A 19930-nucleotide genomic window follows, 5' to 3' on the forward strand; every position below is an offset into this window, starting at 1 on the left:
CCCCCCCCCCCCCCCCCCCCCCAGCCACGACACTGCTGTTTTGGTGGTCCGACGACTTCTGATACCTCTTATAAGTGTATAAGTGGAGACCTGTAGAATTTCCCGACCGAGATTTTCAGTCATGGGAGGGTCGCAGGCGGGACCAGAGTGCGCCCCGCCCCCCCCCGCCCCATGCTGCTGGACACCCTGTTCCTGGCGGGCGAGCTTGGCGGGTGTGACCCGGAGCCCGCGGGGGCTTCTCAGCAGCTCCTGTGTGGCCGCTCATCCCACGTCCTCCTCCGGCAGGTTATTCTCTCTGCAGGTCCCTGTGCCTCCCAAAATTTTCCTGTCCTTGGTGTATAAGCTAGAAGGGCCTTCAGGTGTCGAGGTGGCGTTGGAGCTCACCACAGGGGACCCGGGCAGCTGCCACGTTGGTGGTATCCGGACACTGAATGGTGAGGGCGTAGGGCTCCAGCCTCCTGCAGGCGCCCTCTGCTTCAGGGGACGCCTCAGGGAAGAGGAGTCTAGAAAGTGCAGCGGCTGTGGGGGAGCTGGGGGGCGCAGAGGACAGGTGCTGTCGTCCGTGCTGCTGTGGGCCAGGCCCGCACAGGGAGACCCACCCGCCAGCTGAAGCCTCGGGCCCGCAGCCCCCACCGGGCAGCACGGTGTGCTGTGCGGGACCTGGTCCCCGTGCCGCAGAGACTTGGGGAAATGCCGCCTGCCAGCCGCGGCATTGAGAGGGGGGACATCTGTGGGGGCCTGGGGGGCTCCTGGCAAGGCCTCAGCCTGTTTGGCCAGGCCATGAGTGCCTGGCTCAGCAGGGAGTCTAATGGCCTTTGGGGTTCCCTCCCCCCCGTTCAGTGGACACCTCCCTGTGTGGTTTCCTTTGGGCTCTCTGCGTTCTCAAGTCCCGAGTCTCCTCCCCCCGCAGGAACAAGCGCCAGGCACAGTCCCCGACCCCTCCGGGTGCCCCCCACCAAGCTGGCCAGATGGGTGGGCCACTGCGGCCAGCAGCTCCAGGGGGGCTGGGTCCAGCGGTGAGTGCCTTTACTTCCTGTGGGGTCTCCAGCAGGGGATGGCCACGTGGGGGGGGACGGGGGGCTTGAGTGAAGGGGTCTTGGGTGAGAAGCCCCAGAACTGGAGGGATTGGAGGGGCCCTGGCCGACCCCCCAGGATTCAGGCAGCCCCGGGGACACAAACCCAGGAGGCCGCTGGGAGCGGTCATGGCCGTGCCTTAGGTCTGGGGTTTCCCACCGGCCACAGGGTCCACTTTGGGGTGGACCTCCTTTCCCGCCACGGCTCAGGGCCTCTGAGCAGCCAGCCTCGAAGGTGCCGAGCGGAGGTGGGCTCCTGTGACCGGCCCCCGTTGCCTCCCCCAGATGCTACGAGGTGAGCCTGCGGGGCTGCCTCCTGCAAGACCTCTTCGTTAGCTTCGCCCGGCCCCCTGGCAGCCTGGAGGAGGCGAGCTTTGTCTGCCGTCTCGGGGAGCTCCAGGTGAGCGTCCGGGCACGGGAGGCAGAATGTTCCCTCCGCTCAGAGGGCCAGTGGGGTGGGGGTGGCTGGGGAGCGGGGCCGGGCGGGGGCAGGCACCCTGGGCCTCCCTTGGGCTCTGGGACCATGGCGAGCCTTCTCTCTTCGGCCAGGTGGTGGACGCCAATAGCCTGCTCGCCCCTCTGCCCCGGGTGCAGGCCGTCACTGTGTCCCGTGTGCGCTGGCAGCGGGCCACGTCCGAGGAGGAGGGCCCCCCTGCCCCGCTGCGACTCAGCTGCACTCTGCACTGGTCCTACGTCCTCTCTCCCGTCCGATGCTTCCGGATCCGCTGCCGCACAGGGACTGGCGGTGGCTCTCCTGGCGGGGGGCCGCCGGGGCCAGAGAAGCCCGCGCTCCTGGGCCTGGCCTTTGTCAACCAGTATCGGATAGCGGACCTGCTGGTGGCGGCCGCGGGGCCCAGCGGGGATGGGCGTGTGGAGTTCCTGGTGGAGCCCGTCCCCAAGGAGGGGTTTCTGGTGCCGCAGGCCGAGTGGGGCAGGGCGGCCCTGCTCTACTCCACGCCCCGCACGTGAGCCAACATTAAAGCACGGCATCTCCCCCCTCGAGGCTCAGGCTGCTTCTGCGCAGGGGCCGCTCGCGTGTGCCGAAGCCCACGGGCGCCAGGAGCCCACGGGCTGTGGCTGTTGTGTGGTGGAGGCCGGTAACAGGAAAACCAAGAAGTCCCTTTGCTGGGCTGATAATTTCCTGAGGTTAATGAACTCTGTTCTGCCTAATCCCTGTCCAGACTGTAGATTCCCAGGTACGAGTGACAGCATTTGGGAAAGCTAGTCCCATAAACTGCACGAAGGGTGTTCCCTAATAGGCCGAGAGACGCTGATGCTCAACAGGCTTAAAGGGGACAGGAAGCCTCCGAGCAGGCCCTGGGGGCGATTCCCGGGCTGAGGGTGGCGGGGGGCTGCAGGGTGCTGGGACAGGGTGCCCTGGGGGCTGGGAGCCTAGGGCCAGGCCGGGGCCAGGGTGCGCCTCGCCCCGGGCCAGGTGGGCCGCCCTAGCCCAGCCCTTCCCGTGTCGTGGCTGGCTGTTCCGTCTCCTGTCCTGTGAGTGCGGCCGTTTGTGGAGCCTTCCCGTCGGCCCGTGCCCTGCTGGGTCTCTTCCGGGCTGTCGGTACTGGCGAAGCTGTGTGGAGCCAGACTGTGAGCTGCTGCCTGCTGAGCAAGGCTGCCCAGGCTCCAGGAGCGGGAGGCCGGCCAGGGCCCTGGGAGGCCCCCGGTGCAGCCGGGCCCAGCCTTGCCGCGGGAGCTCTGGCTGTCGTTCCTTCACGTCCTCCCGCCTCAGCCTCTCCAGGGCGGGGGGCTAAGGCCCGAGTGCTAGCAGAGGTGCTTTGAGGACCCTCTCCGTTGGGCCCCCTTCCTCTCTTGCCTCCCTCTGTCGTCTAGCACCTTCCTTCCCTCTGCCTGTGCTGAGGCTGGCCAGAGGCTCTGCGCAGGGAGGAGGGGAGGGGGTGAGTGAGCCGGAGACGGCTCCTCCTGCCACACAGCTCCCCTGTTGACCCCTGGGCCACCGTGCTGGCCTCCTGGGGGTGGGCTCTCTGCACTCCGCAGCCTTGGCTATCTGCCGCGTTGCCCAGCTCCTCTCCTGGGCCTGAGCCGTGTCCCTCGTTCTGGGGGCCTCTTACCCCGGGTCTCGTAGGGCCATCGATGGGGCCACTTGCCCATTTCTCTGCCCTCCACCTGTGCTATGTGGTGTGGAGTGGTGCCAAGGGCCAAGACACTCCCAGCTGGGGGTCCCACCTACGGCCTCGGGTGCAAGCCCCGGCCGCGGACTTGGTTGTACGCGGTAGGGAGGGGAGAGGCCACCAAGGGGCAGTGCAGCCAAACTGCCTCTGGCTGGCTGTCCAGAATTTGGGAATCAGAGTGCGGTCAGGTGGCCTGGGAAAACCTGGCCGGCAGGACAGCCAGGGGCGTGTCCCTCCAGGGCTGCCTCCATCTCCATCCCCCTGGCCCGAGTGGCTCTTTCACAGGGGGACAGAGGGACATTTTACCCTCCGTGTCCCGCACGTGGCCTAGCCAGCTCGCTCCGCAGTGGGGAATGCGTTTGCCCAGCAGAGGGGGAGATCGCTCAAGCAGGACAGGAGGATGCCTCTGCTGCCTAGCTGGGAAGCGCAGGTCACCCGGCACCCCTGACTGTCCCCGTGAACCTGGACGGCTCAGTAGACTGGGTTGGGGGGGCACCTGAGTCGCTGCCGCTTGGAGCTGCTCCCTCATTGTGTTCTCGGTTTGGACCGTTGGTTTGCTTTGAGCCTCCTGTTTTGTACCAGGGGATCTGGCCTTGCTCCCTGTGTCCCCAGAGGCGGGAGTCGGGCGGGGCAGGGTGCCCGGAAGTGGGCTGCTCCATTCTCGAAGCCTGTTGGCTTTAAGTGTCTGTGCCCCCAGTTTATGCAGAAGAGGGAAAAATTTATAAGTGGCAATTATTTTCTTACAGTCTGGTGAGCAGGCGATGAGAGGTGAGGGGTTAGCAGAGCGTGGTGTGCGGCGGGGCCACCCACCCCCAGCTCCCCGAGAGCACCGTCCCCGTCCCACGGAGAGTAGAGGCTCATGGGCAGGAAGATGAGTATGTTGGCATTTAAGCCTGCACACCTCTGGTGGGTGTAATCGCTCTGAAATAAATGATCCGACGTGAAACATGAAGAGCTTGAGTTGATGGGCGGCGTTGTGGACGCGCTGTGAACGTGGGCCCGGCCCAGCCCCCCGAAGCCCAGGGCTTTGAAGCTCTTGGCTTGACTTCGGCTTTCCTTCCCGGTTCCATTCCCTCCCCTGAGGGGCTGGTGAGGGGGGCGGCCGCCGCAGCTTTGCAGGGATGGGGACCCGCGCCGCGCCCGTGGGCTTACTTTGAAGCAGCCCCCTCACTCCCGCAAGGAGCCAGGGCTCTGCCCGACCCACATCACAGGGGCAGTGCCCGGGTGTGGCTGGGATCTGGGGGCCCTCTCTGGGACATCCCCAGCCCTGTCCCCTCTCCTGCCTGCACGCGGCAGGCCACAGCTGCTGGGCGGTGCGACGACGTGAGGCCCGGCGGGCATATGTGTGCAGTAGCCGCCGCTCAGCTGGGAAGGGGCCAGGGCGGCTGTCCACCCTGGAAGCCGCTGGTGAACTCCACAAGCCTTAGCGCCGCGCGGGGCAGGGCGAGGCGGCTTGTTCTGGGTCGGGCTGGGGAAAGGAGTCTGCAGGACTGGGGCTCTGGCTTCTCTTGCCCAGAAGGGTCTTCGGACTTCCCGCTGGGCACCCCGCAGAAGGCCGGCTGGATCCTGGGACAGGCTGCGGGTCCTGGGCCCGCCCTGGCAGGTGCCCGGTGCTGCACCCCGCCCTCCACCCTCAGGGCCCCGGGGGCTGCCAAATCAAAAAGAGTTGTCCTGGTTTGAAGAAAGAAATCTTTATTAATAATCTTAATAATAATACTGTTGATTTGAATGGTCACACCTTGGAAGCATACAGAATGGTAAGAAAGGAAGCCTGGGGCTTGGCTGCAGTCCTGGGGGGGCTGGGAGGGCGGGGCCGGGGGCGGAGCTGCCGCAAGAAAAGGGTCCGGAGCAGCAGGGGGCTCTGGACAGGAGGGGCCGGGCGGGCGGGGCGCTGTACAACAGGAATAGAAAAGGGGCTCATTTCAGGAGCTTCAGGAGCTGATGCTGAATATATAAAGTGAGGTGTATTTTTTTTTTTACTTTTTAAATTTCATGAGACAGTGGAGCCGTGTTGGGAGCCTAGGTCTTATTTTTTGCTGCTTGCCCTACTCCAGCGATCCCTGCCTGGCGGGGGGCTCCTCCCTGCTGCCTACCTCTGCTCTCCCACCACCCCAGCGGGACCTGACTCGGGTCCTGGGCACCGCTCCAGGCCTTTCCCCCCGCTCGCTCTCCCTGCTCGGGCCTGGCCGTCCAGCCCCGTGGCACCGTGACTCCTGACCTCGCCGTGCAGCCAGCCGCTGGCCTGCCCGGCCCTCTGCAGGACAGGGATGGGGAGGGCCCGGCCCCGCAGGTGGCAGGAGGTCGGCCTTCCCTCCCACTGACCAGGCCCGGGCCTGCCTCCAGCCAGGGAACAGGAAACAGGCTGGTCGGGACCAGAGCGCATCCTCAGCCCCAAGGCCTCCACCCTCCCGATGCTAGCTCTTAGGTTCGTGGTGTGATCCTGGCCAGGCTGCCCAGGAGCCCCCTCACGTGGAGCGAGGGGGGCCTGGGCGCCCCACAGTTCTGGAACTGCGTCAGCCCTTGATGTTGGGGTCAGACCCCAGGGCTGCGGGTCGGACGGACTCGAGGCTTGCAAACTCCCTCCCCAGGCTTGCAGAACATGGTGTTGGCGGCATGGCACGAGGGAGAGCTGGGGCCCAGACAGCCAGACACGAGGGTGACGGGCACGGGCCGAAGCCAGAGACCCCGGGAATGAACAGCTGCCCCCCCCACGCCCACCCCAGCCCAGCTGTCCCCTCCACTGGCACAGTTGGCAGCAAAGGTCAAGTCCTGCTGGCTGTTCTCCCCACTCAGGCCTGCGGCCTGTTCCTCCGCTGGGCCCCACGCGCCCCGGGAGTGGGGGGCCGGAAAGGAAGACTTGGTAGAGAAGAGGCCCCTTCCCCTCCTGCGCTCCCCGCCGGCCTCGGGAGGGGCACTTCGGCCAGCACGGTGGCCGGGGAGGGGCGAGGGCCCTGGGCTCTCCTGGGCTCGGCGCCCTGTGGACGTGCTCCCTCGCAGTGGAGTGCGGCACCGCGCGCGACCTGGACGTGCTGGATGCTTCTTGGTTTGGTTGTTTTGTTTTTTGTTGTTGCTTGGATCTTAACATCTTTTTTTGTTTTGTTTTTTGTTTTGTGATTTTTTTTTTGTTTTTTTGTTTTTTGTTTTTGCCCTTCATGGTCCAAGAAGGAAACGGTGGAAGCTTTCACTACAACAGAAACAGAAAGGCAGGACTTGCAGTTTCACCGAAGCAACGGCAGGCGTGTTGTGAGGATGGACGGGGCGCCGGGTGAGGAGGGAGGGTGCCGGGGCCCCGGGCCGCCCTGAAGTCCTAGCCCCCCACCCGGCCTGTCCCCCAGGCCCAGCTTCCGGGAACCGGTGGTCCTGCATGAGCTGAACCGAAAGCCGGCCTCCTCCTCCGGGGCAGAGGGTGGGGGCCGGTGGCAGGGGAGGGGCGAAGAAGGGGCAGCAGGAGCAGAAACCACAGGAAGTGGGCTGGGGGGCGCAGCCTGTGGGCTCTGCTAGAGCTGAGCGGGGCAGGGGCCTGGCTGGCTCTGGGCGGACGAAGACGGGGGGCATGGTGGATGGACGGCACGGCACGGGCCACGAGGGGCCTTGAGCCAGGCAGCAAGGAGGCGGTGCTCCCGGAGGTGGGAAGTGAGGGGCCGGCACCCAGGCCGTGATCCGCCCGGTCCAGCAGCTGAGAGCCGGTGTGCCCTGGCTGGTGGGGGACCCACACCCTCTAGCTGGCACCCACAGCCCAGCTCTGGCACACTAGGGGACCTGGGCTTCCCCGACCCGAGACACCTCCTCCTGCAACGGAGGGGGCAGGGCGCCGTCCTGACCGGGCAGCCTACCCCATGAGGCTACCTGGGCTGTCTCAGCATTCCCTACGGGACCCCGGCCAGCATGTCCCCCCCCCCCCCCCAAGGGCCCAGCGCAGCCCTGGGCACCGTGCGGCCACTCGGCCGCAGACCTAAGCACCAAGCCTCTCCGGACGGGAGGCTGGCATCGAGTGCTGTCTCGCCAAGAAGGCCGGCGATGGGCCTCCCCCTGTGCCTCCCCTGCTCACCCCTTCTGAAATGTACCCTGATAAAAGGACGTTTCCAAGCCTGGGGAAGGGGCAGGGTGCCCAGGTTGGCCGGGACCCCATCTCAGGCGGTGCCGAGGTGCCATCCTCGGAGCCTGGCTGGAGGGGAGAGCCCGCTGCTGGAAGGAGCACGGCAGGCCGGGGGCCCTCGGCTTCGGTGGGGGTGCGCGGGGGCATTTCTTCCTACGCTTTCATTGCTTACAACAGAGGCTACGGAAGGAGCCCCGAGGCCCGTATGGCCGTGGCCGTTTCCGCCTGCACCGTGCTTGTTACTGCTTCAGCGGGAAGCGGCCTCAAGAAACGTGAACCAGGAATGTTAGTTTCAGCTGTTTGGGGGTGAGGAGGGCAGATGCGGCTACGGCTACACCGGGCGATCAGCTGGGGGAAGGCGGGGAGGGGGCATCGTCTCGGCCGGAAACCCCGCGTCCCGTGGACCGGGGCTCCTCCTCACTCCCTGAGCCCCAGGGGATGGGAAGAGGGGGTCGCCCTGGCGGGCTCTATTGCTAGTTCTCGGGGAGGGGTCTTGTGCCCAGGCTAGCCCCTCCCGCTGTGTGCATACCGTACCTGAAATGGCTTGGGGGCACAACGTCAACAAAGTCAAAATAGGAAGCAAGGTTTCAGACATACAGGGGTAACCAGGGTCAAAGACACACACGCCATCGGGAGGGGCAGGGAGACCAGCTGGCTGGAGGTGAACCCTATGGGCTTTGGCGTCGCGTGCCGCTGACTGGGGGGGGCGCACTGTCCTCCTGGTGGCTGTGCCTGGCTTTGGCCTGCTGGGTTTGGTGTGTGCTGGGCAGTCAGTGTGAATGCTGCTAGGGGCTGGGCCCTCTTGCTAGTAGGGGGTGAAGCGGCTGTACCCTCCTCGGCAGAGGCTAGCCTGCAACATCAAAGATGACAAACAGCCAATCAGTACCGCCTTTCGGTAGGGGGGAAAAAGCAAAAAGAAAAAAAAAATAAGGAAAAACAAAAAGAAGTCGCTAAATCCCGTTTTTTGCCCCCCTTATTAAGGTTTGCCTTGGGGAGAGCGGATGCCGGTTCTCATGGCAGCAGGGGGCCCTGGGCCTAGTCCTTCTGTGGTGGGGGACGATGGGGGCCAGGGGGCTGCTGGGGTCATGGGCCACAGCGCTCCTGGACAATAAGGTTGGAGATGTCTCTTGGCAACTCTCTTGGCTCAGGCCTGACCCTTCCCCGGCCCCTTTCTCCTTAATGGGGGCTGGGGAGGTCTCAGGGCCCCAGCGGGGCTGCCTGCCAGGGGACGGAGGGGGGGCAGGACCCAGGAGGGTGGAGGGACCTCCTGCCAGGGTTACCCCAGCCCCTCGGAGCTTTAGGGGGCCCCTGGGGTCCCTGCTCTTTACCCAGGTCCTTGCCTGGGCCCTCCGTCCTGCTGAGGAGGAAAGGTCTCTGGCACTGTTGCTCCCATGTCCCTGGGCTGCCCTGGATCAGGGAGGTCTCCGGAGGAACCTCCTCCCCACCAACCAATTTCAACAGAAAAAGAAAAGATGGCAAGTGCCGCAGAAAAAACTTGGAAAAAAATAAAAAAGAAAATCTTACAAATAAAAATGAGAACATAAGAGGGGCCCCTCTGTGAATTAATGAAAGCTTCTAGCCAGCAGCTGCTCAGAGGGCCGAGCTGACCCTGGAGCCAAGGGGCCCACAAACTGCACTTTTGGGGCCCCCATCTGGGTGACTGCAGCCTGCTGGGGATGCCGGAAACTTGTTAAAAATCAAAAAAGTCAAAACAAAAATCGGGAGGAAGTAATCAAAACCAAGTGAGAAGGAACAATGAGTCCCTATTGACTCTGGGCCTCCTCCCTCCTTGCCCCTCACCCCCCAGGGAAAATGTGTTCATCTTTGATGCTGGACGCCAAGCGAGCTAAAAACTGACATGAACAGCCCCTGGGGCTGGGGGTGGGTGGGCACAGGAGACAGGTGTCCCCTGGAAGCAGGTCTCGGGGTAGAGAGTAAGCTGGGCTGCCTGTGTCCACAGCTGACCATCCACATACACACACACACACACACACAGACACACCGGCCCGCACACCTCCGGCTGCCGCGGCCCCCCCAGGAGTACGCGGGGGCTGGCGAGAGCGGGCCACGGTGCTGCGGAGGGGCCTGGGGGGAGGGAAGCTGCGGGCAGCCCTCATCCTACTCCCTGATGTGAGGAAAGGGGCGACAGGACACAGAAGGGATGCGGCGGACACAGCCCCACGAGTGGCGCGGAGGCCCTGCTGGCCTCTGGGGCCTCAGAAAACTGGGCAAAGCGGGCGTCCCAGGCTGCTCCCCAGAGGGCCAGACGTCCTTACTGGGCAGCTGCCCGTCCGGGCGGACCTGCCTCCCTCAAAGTCCCCGAGGGCACCGAGGGGCAAGTCCTCCCCCAAGCTTCCATCTAGGCCTTGGTCCCTCCGGGCACTGGTCAGGGGTCCAGGTCACTCTCCTCCCTCCCACCCCATCCTGGCTGTGGCGCCAGGCCCTCCTCGTCACAGCTGGTGCCCAGGGCCAGGCCGCCCTGCCTCCTTACCATGGTTCCGATGCTGTAGGTCGCCGCGGGGCCGATGGTGTGGTGGTAGGGGTCAGCGGCTGCATAGACTCTGCCGTAACTGGGGAGACAGCACAGGGAGGGAGGGAGGGAGGCGTGGGGGGGGCAATGGGGGCAGGTGAGGGGCCGCAACAGGTCTCCCGCCTCCTCCCAGACAGTTGGTGAGCGTCCTCCAGGGTGGTCCCACCTGCCAGCCACTCCCCACACCCCCGCCCAGCCTCCTCCCCGTCTTTCCTGCCCATTTAGAAGGAAGTGTCCGGGACACAGCTGGCCACCCTCTCAAGTCTCCCAGTGTCCGCTCACCCTGACAAGGGGCCACACGGAAGGAAAAAGGAGTGCCCACAGAGCTGCTCTGGAGGGAAGAAAACCTCGACCCCCCGGAAGAACAAGGGCGGAGTGCTGCGGAAAGGCTCAGAGCAGGACGGGAGGCCGTGGGGGCAGGCGGGGAGGCCACCATGAAGGAAGCGGCACTGTGTCCTCTCCACTTATTGTGTGTGTGGAATGCCTGCTTCTTGTAGCACAGGGCTGGGCCTGCTGTGCACCCCACAAACCCCCACTCCCCCCCAACACATGCGATGGCAGGGGTCTGAGGGTGCCGCTGGGCAGGAGGGAACCCGAGCCCATCAGTGCCAGGCGCGGGGACTCCCACACATCCCTAAGCAGGGGCTCTGTGCCCATGTGCCAGGCCAGGCCACTCCTGCGGGGAGCCCCGGGGACCTGCCCTCACTGCCCAGAGCCTCCCGCCATCCTCTGCGTGTGCTCGAAGCTGGGCAGGAGGCTGGCTGCTCTCCAACGGCCACACTGCCCACCTGGTGTCCTCACACCCCCCCCACCAGGAGGGTGCACTCACAGCCTCTCCTCAGCGTGAAAGGGTCTCAGACCCGGCAGCCCTGAGCGGGGTCCGAGGGGCGCCCGGGGGCAGAAGCAGAGCCTCCGAACTCCCCTGCTCACCCGGGGCCTCCAGCGCTCAGGGAGGGCTCAGGCCTCCAGGGCTGGGAATCAGAGGAGAACTGAACGGTGGGGGGTGGCACGGCCTCCCCAGCCATGCCAGCAGCAAGTGACTAAAGAAATCGGGGGCTCGCTGGCTCAGCGCTCTCTGTCCAGACCCTGCGCCACCAGGAGGAGGCTCCCCCAGGCCTGAGCCGCGGGTACGTCTTCCCGTCTATCTGAGCCCACCCCTCCAGGGGCCCTGTTGTCCCACTGGCCCTCTTCACCCCGACCCTGTCCCATACCTGTCGCTGTAGGCTGCTGCGGCTGCCGCAGGCTGAGCGTATCTGTAGGCTGCGTAGCCCCCCTGCAGGGGAAGGGAGAGGGAGAGACAGCACAGAGGCTTAGTAGGGCCAACACAGCCTTTCAACCTTCACCGTGGCCGGGTGAGCACTGGCTGGTGCAGGCCTGGGGGCACCTAGCTTGAGGTCTAAGGACCGCAGACGGTCAGTGGCATGGCTCGAGGCGGGGGCAGGGAGCACACCTTCAACACCCATCCGTGGGCACCGATGATACGTCTGACTGTGCTCCTGGCTTTGGCACATGATCAGTGCCCACAGACCTGGCACCAGCCCATGAGCCCCTGACTTTGATGCCAGTGGGTGCCAAGAACCCATGGGTGACTCTGGGGGCCATCCCGGATACTGGGAAGGGTCAAGGGCAAACTCAGATCATGTCTTGGCCCTGGCACAAAGGGACTGTTGAATTATGGGCAACTGCCCAGGACAGAAGCAAGGTCTCATGTTGGGCTGGGTATGTGTGTGAGGTGGGGTCGTCAGCTGGGGCTCCGGGCGAGAGGAAGCAGTAGGGGCAGCCCCGTGAAGGGAGAGAGACGCCACAGGACCTCACCATGGGGTCCACTCTGGAGCCCCTGCCTCCTGGTCTCTCTCCGGGTCTCTGTACTAGACATGGGTGCCCATGGGGGCTCACTCAGTGACCCCAATGTGTTAGGGATAGAGGAGAGTCGCCCCTCCTGCCCCCATCACCCAGCGTCCTGTGGACTGGAGAAGACGTGGGCACAGACAGCCCAGGCTCAGCTATGCCAAGGTCCCCAAGGACCCAGTGTCCTGCGCACGTTCACCCTCCCAGGTCCCAAGGATAGGGAGGGATGGGTGAGGGAGGGGGGCCGGGAGCGGAAGGCCCTGGAAATCAGCTGAAGGCCTGGACCACACCCACCCCCCCGCCAGGGGGCTGCACTTACATAAATCTCAGCACCATAAAAGCCATCCTGATACACGACCCTGGAAGCAAACGGACAAGAGAGTGGTGGGAACGCTGAAGAGGTGGGGTAGGCCGGCTCCGGTGTCTGCTGAGGAGGGAGGGGGCAGGGTGCCAGCCCTGCCCATGGGACTGGCATTTTAACAAGCGTTTGCTCCAGCGCCCTGTTTTGGTATAACAATAGAGTAACACCCTTGCTGGTCAGCTCCTTTCTCCCACAAAGCCAGGGGCCCCTCGGCCCATGGTGCTTACCCTCCCCCCACCCCAGCCCAGGCAGCTGTCCCCCCCCATAGGGGCGGAGGGCACTGGGCCCAGGGTAATGGACCAGGGAGGGCTTAGAGCAGGCCCTCACCCAGCTTAAGGGCCAACCACAATCCCATTAAATCATCCAGCAAGGTGCTGGGGCTCTAAATGTCCCCCAAATGCCAGTGACCCTTGGTGCCCATGGCAGGGTGGGGCTGGGGTACGATATGGGGGCAACTGCAGTGGGAAGGTCTGGGGGTTCCCACAGCCCCCCACAGTTCTGGAAAGGCTGCCTAGCCCTTCTGGCTGCCCGAGGCCTCCCTCCCCACACCCCCTGGGCCTTTCTCCATGCCTCCCTCCCCGTGCCTCCCCAGGTACTCACGCTCCGTAAGTTGGGATGGGGGGCGGGGGCGGCGCAGCCCGAAACGTATTATACACGGCCCGGCCCCGACCCCGTAGGTGCGCGCCCCTATAGGCAACGGCTGTGCCCGTAGTGGGGTAGGGGAACCCCGTCACTGCAGGAAAGGGGGCCAGAGAAGAGGCGGTGAGAGGGAAGGCCCAGAGAGGGTGAGGGCAGGCCCAAGGGCCCGGCCGGGGCGCAACCACACCCGGCCCCGCCCAACCACACCTGCACGACCACGCCTCCCTCCTGGCCACGCCCTCTGGCCACGCCCCCGGCCCTTCACACCCAGAATGAGGGCTCCAGCCTGTACCTGCATAGAATTCAGGCCCGTAGACTGCGCCTACCACGGGATTTAGCTTCCAGCCTAGAAGAGAAGCAAAAAACCCCAATCACCGTCTTCCCCATTCTCTCCCCACCTCACACTATCCTGGGGCCTCCCATGTAAGGCGGGGCCTCTGTAGATGGCTGGCCGGACCGCCTCCCTTTGCAGGCAGGGTGAGCAGAGACCCCGGCCCCTCGGATGCTGCAGCCTCACCGGGTCTGACCTTCTGCTCCCTAAATGCCAGGGACCAAGTCACTCCTGACCCATCTGCCTGGCTGTCCTTGTGATTCATTTCAAAAGGCGGCCCTCCCCAGCCTAGCCGGGGCCCCAGCCCAGCAGCTTGGAGTCTGCAGTCTCCGCCAGAATTAGGAAGGGACATCTGCAGGCCCACAGCCGGGATGAGGAGTCTGGGGGCGCCCCTGCTTCAGCACATGACAGAGCCCAGGCATCGGAAAGCTGTCCCCGGTGGGGGCCTGGCTGCCTTCCAGCAGGGTGGGAGGCTGCCGTGAGGGGCGGGGCTTCTGCCGCAGACTCCTCCCACCTCCTGCCCCACAGTCGGTCCTGGCGTGGAGCTCTTTCCCCACTGCCCAGTTCTGCCCTGGCCATCCTCAGAGCAGCCAGTGGAACAGCTTGCTGGGGAGGAAAGGGCCTTGGGATTCGAGGTAATAATGACAACATTTCCTGAGCATCTCACCATGTGCCACGGTGTTCTAAAGCCAGCCAATGAGGTGGGTGTCACACCCTCCCGTTTTCCAGATGAGCAAGTGGAGGTCAGGGAGGTGCAGCAGCCTCACAGCCCAGAGCGGGCAAGTGGCAGAGCCAGATCCAAACCAAACCCACATTGCTGGCCATTCCCTGGCCCCCAGCTGTCGGCACCCGCCGCCTCTCCCTCTTTGCAGGCGGGCCGGCTCAGGCCGCTGGCTCAGGGCCCTCGGCTTCTGGGCCAGTCTTCCTCTCCCACCAGGGACCCAGGTGCAGGAGTGAAGCCTGCTTCCATCTGAGGCCCCTGGGGATGGACACCAGCTGGCTTTGAGGGGGCTCTGACCCCAGGCGCTAGCTCAGATAGAATGGGCTCAGAATGGTATATTTGACTGAGCCCAGCCCCCTGGCCCCCTCAGCGTACCTGGTCTTATGTTTGCAGGATGCCCTGAAGGCCCAGCTCCATACCCCTTTTGACTTTGTGAGGAGGGACAAAAGGGACTGAGCCCACTGGCCAGCTAGCGAGACACCTCTGGAGAGCATGGCCAAGGGCCAGAGCAGGCCATTAGCGTCAGCTCTGTGAGCCTCATTCCCAGATTCTAACATCCCCACTGCTGGGTGGGTGGCCGGAAGGCATTCAGGACAGACCGTCGGCAACCGTGTTCTTCCTAGGGGCCCATTCTCCACTTTCCATGAGACTGTGGTCACCTTCCCTCCCCTTCCACCATCACCTGACCAGCGTGGCTCTGTCTGAACGTTAATGCTGAGACTCTGGAACCTTCTCTGAATCCCAGATCAGGAGGGAAGAAATGTTTCATCTCCTAAAAAGAACTCCAGTCCCAAGAACATAGTTTTCTTAGTAAAAACCCATGACGGAGCAGTGTCCTAGAGCAATGACCCGAGCCCCCCTCCCCTGGGCCCCAACCCAGTGGCTTTTCTGAGTCCATTCTTCGAGGTGGGACTTCTCTTGAGATGGTCCTGGCACATCCACCTGCCGATTCTGGAATCCTGGGAGTCTTTATCTGTCACTCTGGCTTCCTGGCCTCTACCCGTTGCTGCCAGTCCCATTTCACTGTGTGGGACCCCAGATGACAGAGGCAGCTGGAGACCCTCCTGGGAGTCTCCTTTGTTTCTTCTGTAAATAGTCTTAACACCTGGTCAAACCTGGTGAGCTTGACGGTGGACACTTCTGTTCCTCTTCCCCCCGCAACCAATGAACTTCTGAGTGCTCTGGAGTGTTCTAGAGGCTTCAAGCCACACTCCCAGGCCACCACAGCCCACATGCTGCACTTCACTGTCAGCCCATAGAGAACCTGGGGCCAGCCCACTGTGGCCCTTGTCCTTCTTTCTCAGGCCAGTGAGGACGCTTCAGTGAGACTGTTGCTGTGAGCCCCCGGCTGATCCTTGTGCAAGCAGTGCTGGTTCCGTGCCCATCCTGGGCCAGGAATGCAGTGGTTCAGGCGTGGACTCCGTTCTGAATTCCATGCTTCCTGGCGTTCTCAGGCCTGGCCAGACAGTAGGGGGTGTGGCTCTTGGGTGAAGTGGGCATCTGGCTCCTGATGATCGTCCTGACTCTCTAAACACGTCTGTCTACCACTTTGCCTTCCAGTGCCAAGCACTCAACGGGAGTTCAGGACACTGGCAAAGTCAGGCACCCTCAGATTTTTAGGAAAACTTTGAGCTTTTATAGTCCTCAGGAAAGCAGGATGGGAGGCATAATAATCCAGCCTAAATGTGGCTCAGCCAGACGCCTGTCCTGCTCCAGGAGGGCACAGGGGGAGGCCCTGCTGGTGGGTCCCGTGGCAGATCCCCCCCAGTGTCCTGCCCCTTGCTGGCCTGTCACCTGAGTCCCTGTGTGGCCAATCACACAAGGACAGGAAGGCTGGGGGGTGAGAAGCCAAGCCCCCCCCCCGCAGGGAGACTTATCCTGACCGTGAGCAGGGCTGCCATTCCCTGTACGGGGATGAACTCAAACAGGCCCCAGGGAGTTGCTGGCTACACGCAAACCCCTCCGCGTTGCCGGGGGGAGTCAAGACACGCAGCTGAGGGCCACCCCTCCACTCAGCCTCTGGGGTTCTGTCTTCAAGGAGGACTGGCTTCTGCTTGGGTCCGGCACGTGCATGTGAGACCACTCAGTTGAAGCGCATTATGGATGGCAAGGCTCCCGTGGGGGCCTCAACCTTCCAGTGTCTCCAAGGTGGGTGGGGAACTATCCTAATCATCGTCACTTTCACTAAATATTGAGTACCTCTAGCCCAGGCGCTCCCTGACTGCTTAGAAACTAAGTAGTAATCCAGGAAGTGGCCACACCCACTGTGCCCGAAGCCTGTCCACGTGGTTTCTGGGTGCCCTGTGTGCTTGGGAAGGCCCAGGCGTCTTGCCAACCGTGTGGGTGGGGTGGGCGGCCCCAGCCCTCCTGCTGACCCGGCAGAGCTGGGACATGAGGGGGCACTTGGCATCCAGGGCGGTGGGCCTCCAGCCGCCGAGGCTCCTCCAGGGCCCGTGTCCAGGCCGACCACCCCGTGGCCTCCCCGTGGCCTCCCCGTGGCGCCTTACCGTTAGTGTAGGGGTTCGCAGTCTTCTTGTTGGTCATGACTCGGGCTGTGGCATTATTGACCTACCCGGAGAGAAGGAGGGAGAAGGTGAGGGTGAGGGGAGTGTTAGCCTCCTTGCAGGCGTCTGGCCACCCCGGTCCTGCTCTGTACTGTTCCTGCATGGCCACACGGAGGGGGCTGGGGGCTGGGAGGAAGGCCCAGGACAGCCTCTGCTGCCCGCCTGGCCCCCCACCCTGGCCTGCCCTCCTCCCAGGCCGCCCCTCTCCACTGTGCTGCCCCTGCAACTCCAGGGAGCCTTGGCCACCACGGCTCCCAGCCCTCGGCTCAGGCACCATGTCCGGCCCGCTGGTTCTTGCCCTTCACGTGCTGCTCCCACAAACCAAGCCCCAGTCTTTCTCTGGCAACCCCAGGCCACTGGAGAAGCTAGCTGGTGGACTCTCCACAAAGTGCTCTCAGCCCAACTGACAGACTGGCCCCCAAGACATTCTGTGCCCTTGTTGGCTGCTGAGGCCTTCCCAGTCACGGGCACCCCTCTCATGGGGGTAGCACGCCATTCCCGAGGCCAGCAGAGAGTTCCTGATGGGACCCCTCGGGAGCAAGGCCGATGGGAGAGGGGGCGGGCGGGTCCTATCTCAGACATCTAAGACCCTCCCCCTGGAGGGCCAGGCTGGGGTGTAGAAAGGCAGGGGGGAAGGCCTGTGTGGTAGGAAGTAGAGAACAGGGCAGGTGGTGGAACCCAAGAAAGGAGTCGGGGCCATTCTGCTTCTACCACATGCAGTGTGAACCCCTGGACCTCGGGCTGCATCCTCAGGTGCCCACTGGGCATGAACCACTGGCCGAGGTCAGGGCCTCCAGGACCCCTTCTGCTTCTGGAAGCCCTCCCCCCAGGCCTTTCCACTTCTCTTCCTGTGGACTCTGTACTGCTGCTGACCCCCTCCCCTCTCTGGCCACCCCTCACTGCCCTGCTTGCCCAGGAGCCCAGCTCCCAGACACCTAGAGCCAAGCACTGGGGTGGGGGGGATGGGCAGCCCACCCGAAAAGGGGCAAGGGGGGTTGAGGGGGGGCCCTGACCTCCTCTCTCTGCTGCTCCTCAGGGCTAGGTCCCTTCCTGGCAGCTGGGGAGAGGAGGACAGGGGGCGGCTGCCGCTCCCTGGTGGGAGGGGTCCAGGGGATTAACAGCACCTCCCAGCTGGGGGACAGACTGAGCTGGCTGTGGTCCTTGGAGCTGCCAAGCCTCAAACGCATGATTTTTGGGGCTCCTCCCAGGGTCTGGCTGATTCCCACAGTTGGGGGGCCTCCTCCAGAAAGCAGAGGGAGGGGGCCCTTGGGTGGGCCCAGGAGGGGTGGCAGGAGATGGGCTGGGCTCCGGCCTTGGCTGGGCCCTGCCCTCCCCGCCCTGCCGCCCTGCTGCGGGGACCCTGGCCCGGCTCTCCGCAGGGTGGCTGAGGGGTGGGGGAGGGGGACCTGGGCGACAGTGGCGGTTCTCAAGGGCACGCCCTGCGCAGCACACTTATCTGAGCACCTCAATTTTCCGTCCCTCTACGATCGTCCCATTCAGCTTCTCCCGGGCTCGGTCAGCATCTGAGCTAGTTTCAAAAGTTACAAACCCAAAACCCTGTGAGCGGAGAAGGACAGACACGGAGAGAGAGGATGAGAGGAAAGTAAGCTTAGGAGGAGTTGGGGTGGGCGAGAGCGAGGGTGGGGGGGGGGAGAAGGGTGGGGGGAGAGAGAGAGAGAGAGAGAGAGAGGGACTGAGTCAGGTGAGTTGAAGGAGAGGTCGGCAGCCCAGAGGCCTGCCCTGGTGCCGCCAGCAGGATGCCCAGGAAGGGTAGGGCCCCAGGCGGGGGCAGCTGCTGGCCTGGCCCGAGCCCGGCCTGAGCTGACCGCCTGGCACCTCCCAGAGGACAGGCCAAAGCTCCAAGAGAGATGCTAAGCCGGCCAGGGGCCAGGACAGTCACCCTGATGCCCCCTGGGGGGCAAGGGGGGTCGGGGGGGTCCGGACCTCCTGGGGACAGCCCCACCCCCCTTCCCCCCAGGAGCCTGCATGGGGGTCTTCCCTTGCCTGAGCAGGGAGCAGGGCTGGGGTCTGCCGGGCCCCCTCCCGTGCCCACCCTGCAGCCGCGCCCCCGAGCCTCGGGCCGGCTCTCGGGCAGGCCAGCGGGGGGGCGCCCCCGGAGGAGCGATCGGCGGGTGGGGCCCCGGGCCGGGCGCAGACAGAGGTCCCGGCAGCTCGGAGAGAACGGAGCGGAGCGGCTGCAGCACCAACACAGACGGCAGGGGCGGGGCGGGAGGGCGGAGGAGCGGGGAATACAAGCACCCGTGTAGCTCAGGGGTCCTCGGGCGCGGAGCTCTCCAGGAAGGAAACGCACATTTCACACGTTAGCCTGGCGGGACCTACGGCCGGCGCTGTAATGGTGGCAGCCTCTGGGCGGCACCCACCTTGGAGCCCCGCTCGTTAAAAATGATCTCCACGTCTAAAATTTTTCCGAATTGCTGCAAAGACAGAGAGGGGGGTGCGGAGACAGGAGAGGGTGGGTTAGGAGTGCCGGCCGCGGCAGGCCTGCTTCCCAGGAGACCCTCACCTGCTGCCCGGTCCCGCCCAGCCCCCCACAGGGAAGAGGAGGGGCTCTTGGTGTAGCAGGGTCTGGGCACAGGAGACCCCTCCCCACGTCCTCATGGAGAGGGCTTTCCCTGCCTAAGGGCCAAGTGGGGGCTGAGAACCGGGGAAGGGGCAGCCTCCCCCAGAGTCCCTCTCCTCTCCCTGCCTGGACTCTGCCCCAAGTTACTGAGGGTCACCTCTAATTCACCCTAAAGGGTAAAGGCCTACGGAAAGGCTCTTCCCAAACGGTAAGGTTGGGAGGGGGGCAGGAGCCCCTGGGAGAGACGAAGTGCTGTGGAGGGACCCCATACTGCCGGCAGCCTGGGCTATGTGGGGCTGGGCTGTGTGGGGTGCGGAACAGCACTGACCCCAACCCCCCCTACCTATCTGGGACGTGCTGGCCAGCAGGCCCAGATGCTGTGCCTCGCCCCTTCCTGCCCCATCACTGGCCCAGGACCCCCAGGGCAGCCCCGGCTCTCTCACTGTCACAGGAGACCATGGACCTGTGAAACCAAATCCCCGCAACCGGGTCCCCAGCGGCCTGTCCTGAGGCCTCCAGTGTGTGTAACTGATGGGTGTCCCCTGCATCCCACAACCCTGGGAGCTGTCAAAGGGGCAGTGACAGGACACGGAGCAAGACAGCAATGCAATCCCAACTCTGAGGAAGGCTGAAACAGGGAGGACGGTGCCCGGGTGTGGGGACGGGTGAGCCGATGCCCGGGTGTGGGGACGGGTGAGCCGACGCCCCGGTGTGGGGACGGGTAAGCTGACGCCCGGGTGTGGGGACGGGTGAGTTGATGCCCTGATTGTGGGGACGGGGTGAGCTAACATCCCAGTATGCAGACAGGTGAGCTGACGCCCTGGTGTGGGGACGGGTGAGCTGACATCCCAGTGTGCAGACAGGTGAGCTGACGCCCCGGTGTGGGGACGGGGTGAGCTGATGCCTGGTGTGGGGACGGGGTGAGCTGACATCCCAGTGTGCAGACAGGTGAGCTGATGCTCCGGTGTGGGGACAGGTGACCTGACACCCCGGGTGTGGGGACGGGTGACCTGACATCCCAGTATGCAGACAGGTGAGCTGACGCCCTGGTGTG

The 19930-nt window shown here is 64.3% G+C and overlaps 2 protein-coding genes across 6 annotated transcripts in view; one reads left to right on the top strand and one right to left on the bottom strand.

Moving 5' to 3' along the window:
• Window positions 1-2055, top strand: part of ENGASE (endo-beta-N-acetylglucosaminidase) — a 9436-nt gene extending 7381 nt beyond the window's left edge. Inside the window, exons 11-14 of the mRNA XM_021680814.1 lie at window positions 286-434; window positions 911-1016; window positions 1359-1473; window positions 1623-2055. Of these exons, the coding sequence (XP_021536489.1) occupies window positions 286-434; window positions 911-1016; window positions 1359-1473; window positions 1623-2042 (790 nt within the window). The 3' untranslated portion in view covers window positions 2043-2055. The remainder of the gene's footprint in view (window positions 1-285; window positions 435-910; window positions 1017-1358; window positions 1474-1622) is intronic.
• A 6051-nt stretch (window positions 2056-8106) lies between these two features.
• The window catches only part of RBFOX3 (RNA binding fox-1 homolog 3), a 19671-nt gene continuing 7847 nt past the window's right edge, over window positions 8107-19930 (bottom strand). For 2 of the 5 annotated variants that reach the window (XM_044921494.1, XM_021680812.1), the window contains exons 3-11: window positions 18677-18730; window positions 17760-17852; window positions 16239-16299; window positions 12972-13025; window positions 12641-12773; window positions 11999-12038; window positions 11043-11104; window positions 9793-9871; window positions 8107-8151 (exon numbers count right to left, since the gene is read on the bottom strand). In XM_044921494.1, coding sequence (XP_044777429.1) covers window positions 8107-8151; window positions 9793-9871; window positions 11043-11104; window positions 11999-12038; window positions 12641-12773; window positions 12972-13025; window positions 16239-16299; window positions 17760-17852; window positions 18677-18730 — 621 coding nt within the window. Of the gene's footprint in view, window positions 8152-9792; window positions 9872-11042; window positions 11112-11998; window positions 12180-12640; window positions 12804-12920; window positions 13026-16238; window positions 16300-17759; window positions 17853-18676; window positions 18731-19930 lie in introns of all 5 variants that reach the window. The other 3 variants (XM_044921492.1, XM_021680810.1, XM_021680813.2) reach the window with 2 other exon arrangements.

This window comes from Neomonachus schauinslandi, chromosome 15 (genome assembly GCF_002201575.2).
Source record: "Neomonachus schauinslandi chromosome 15, ASM220157v2, whole genome shotgun sequence".
Taxonomy (NCBI): domain Eukaryota; kingdom Metazoa; phylum Chordata; class Mammalia; order Carnivora; family Phocidae; genus Neomonachus; species Neomonachus schauinslandi.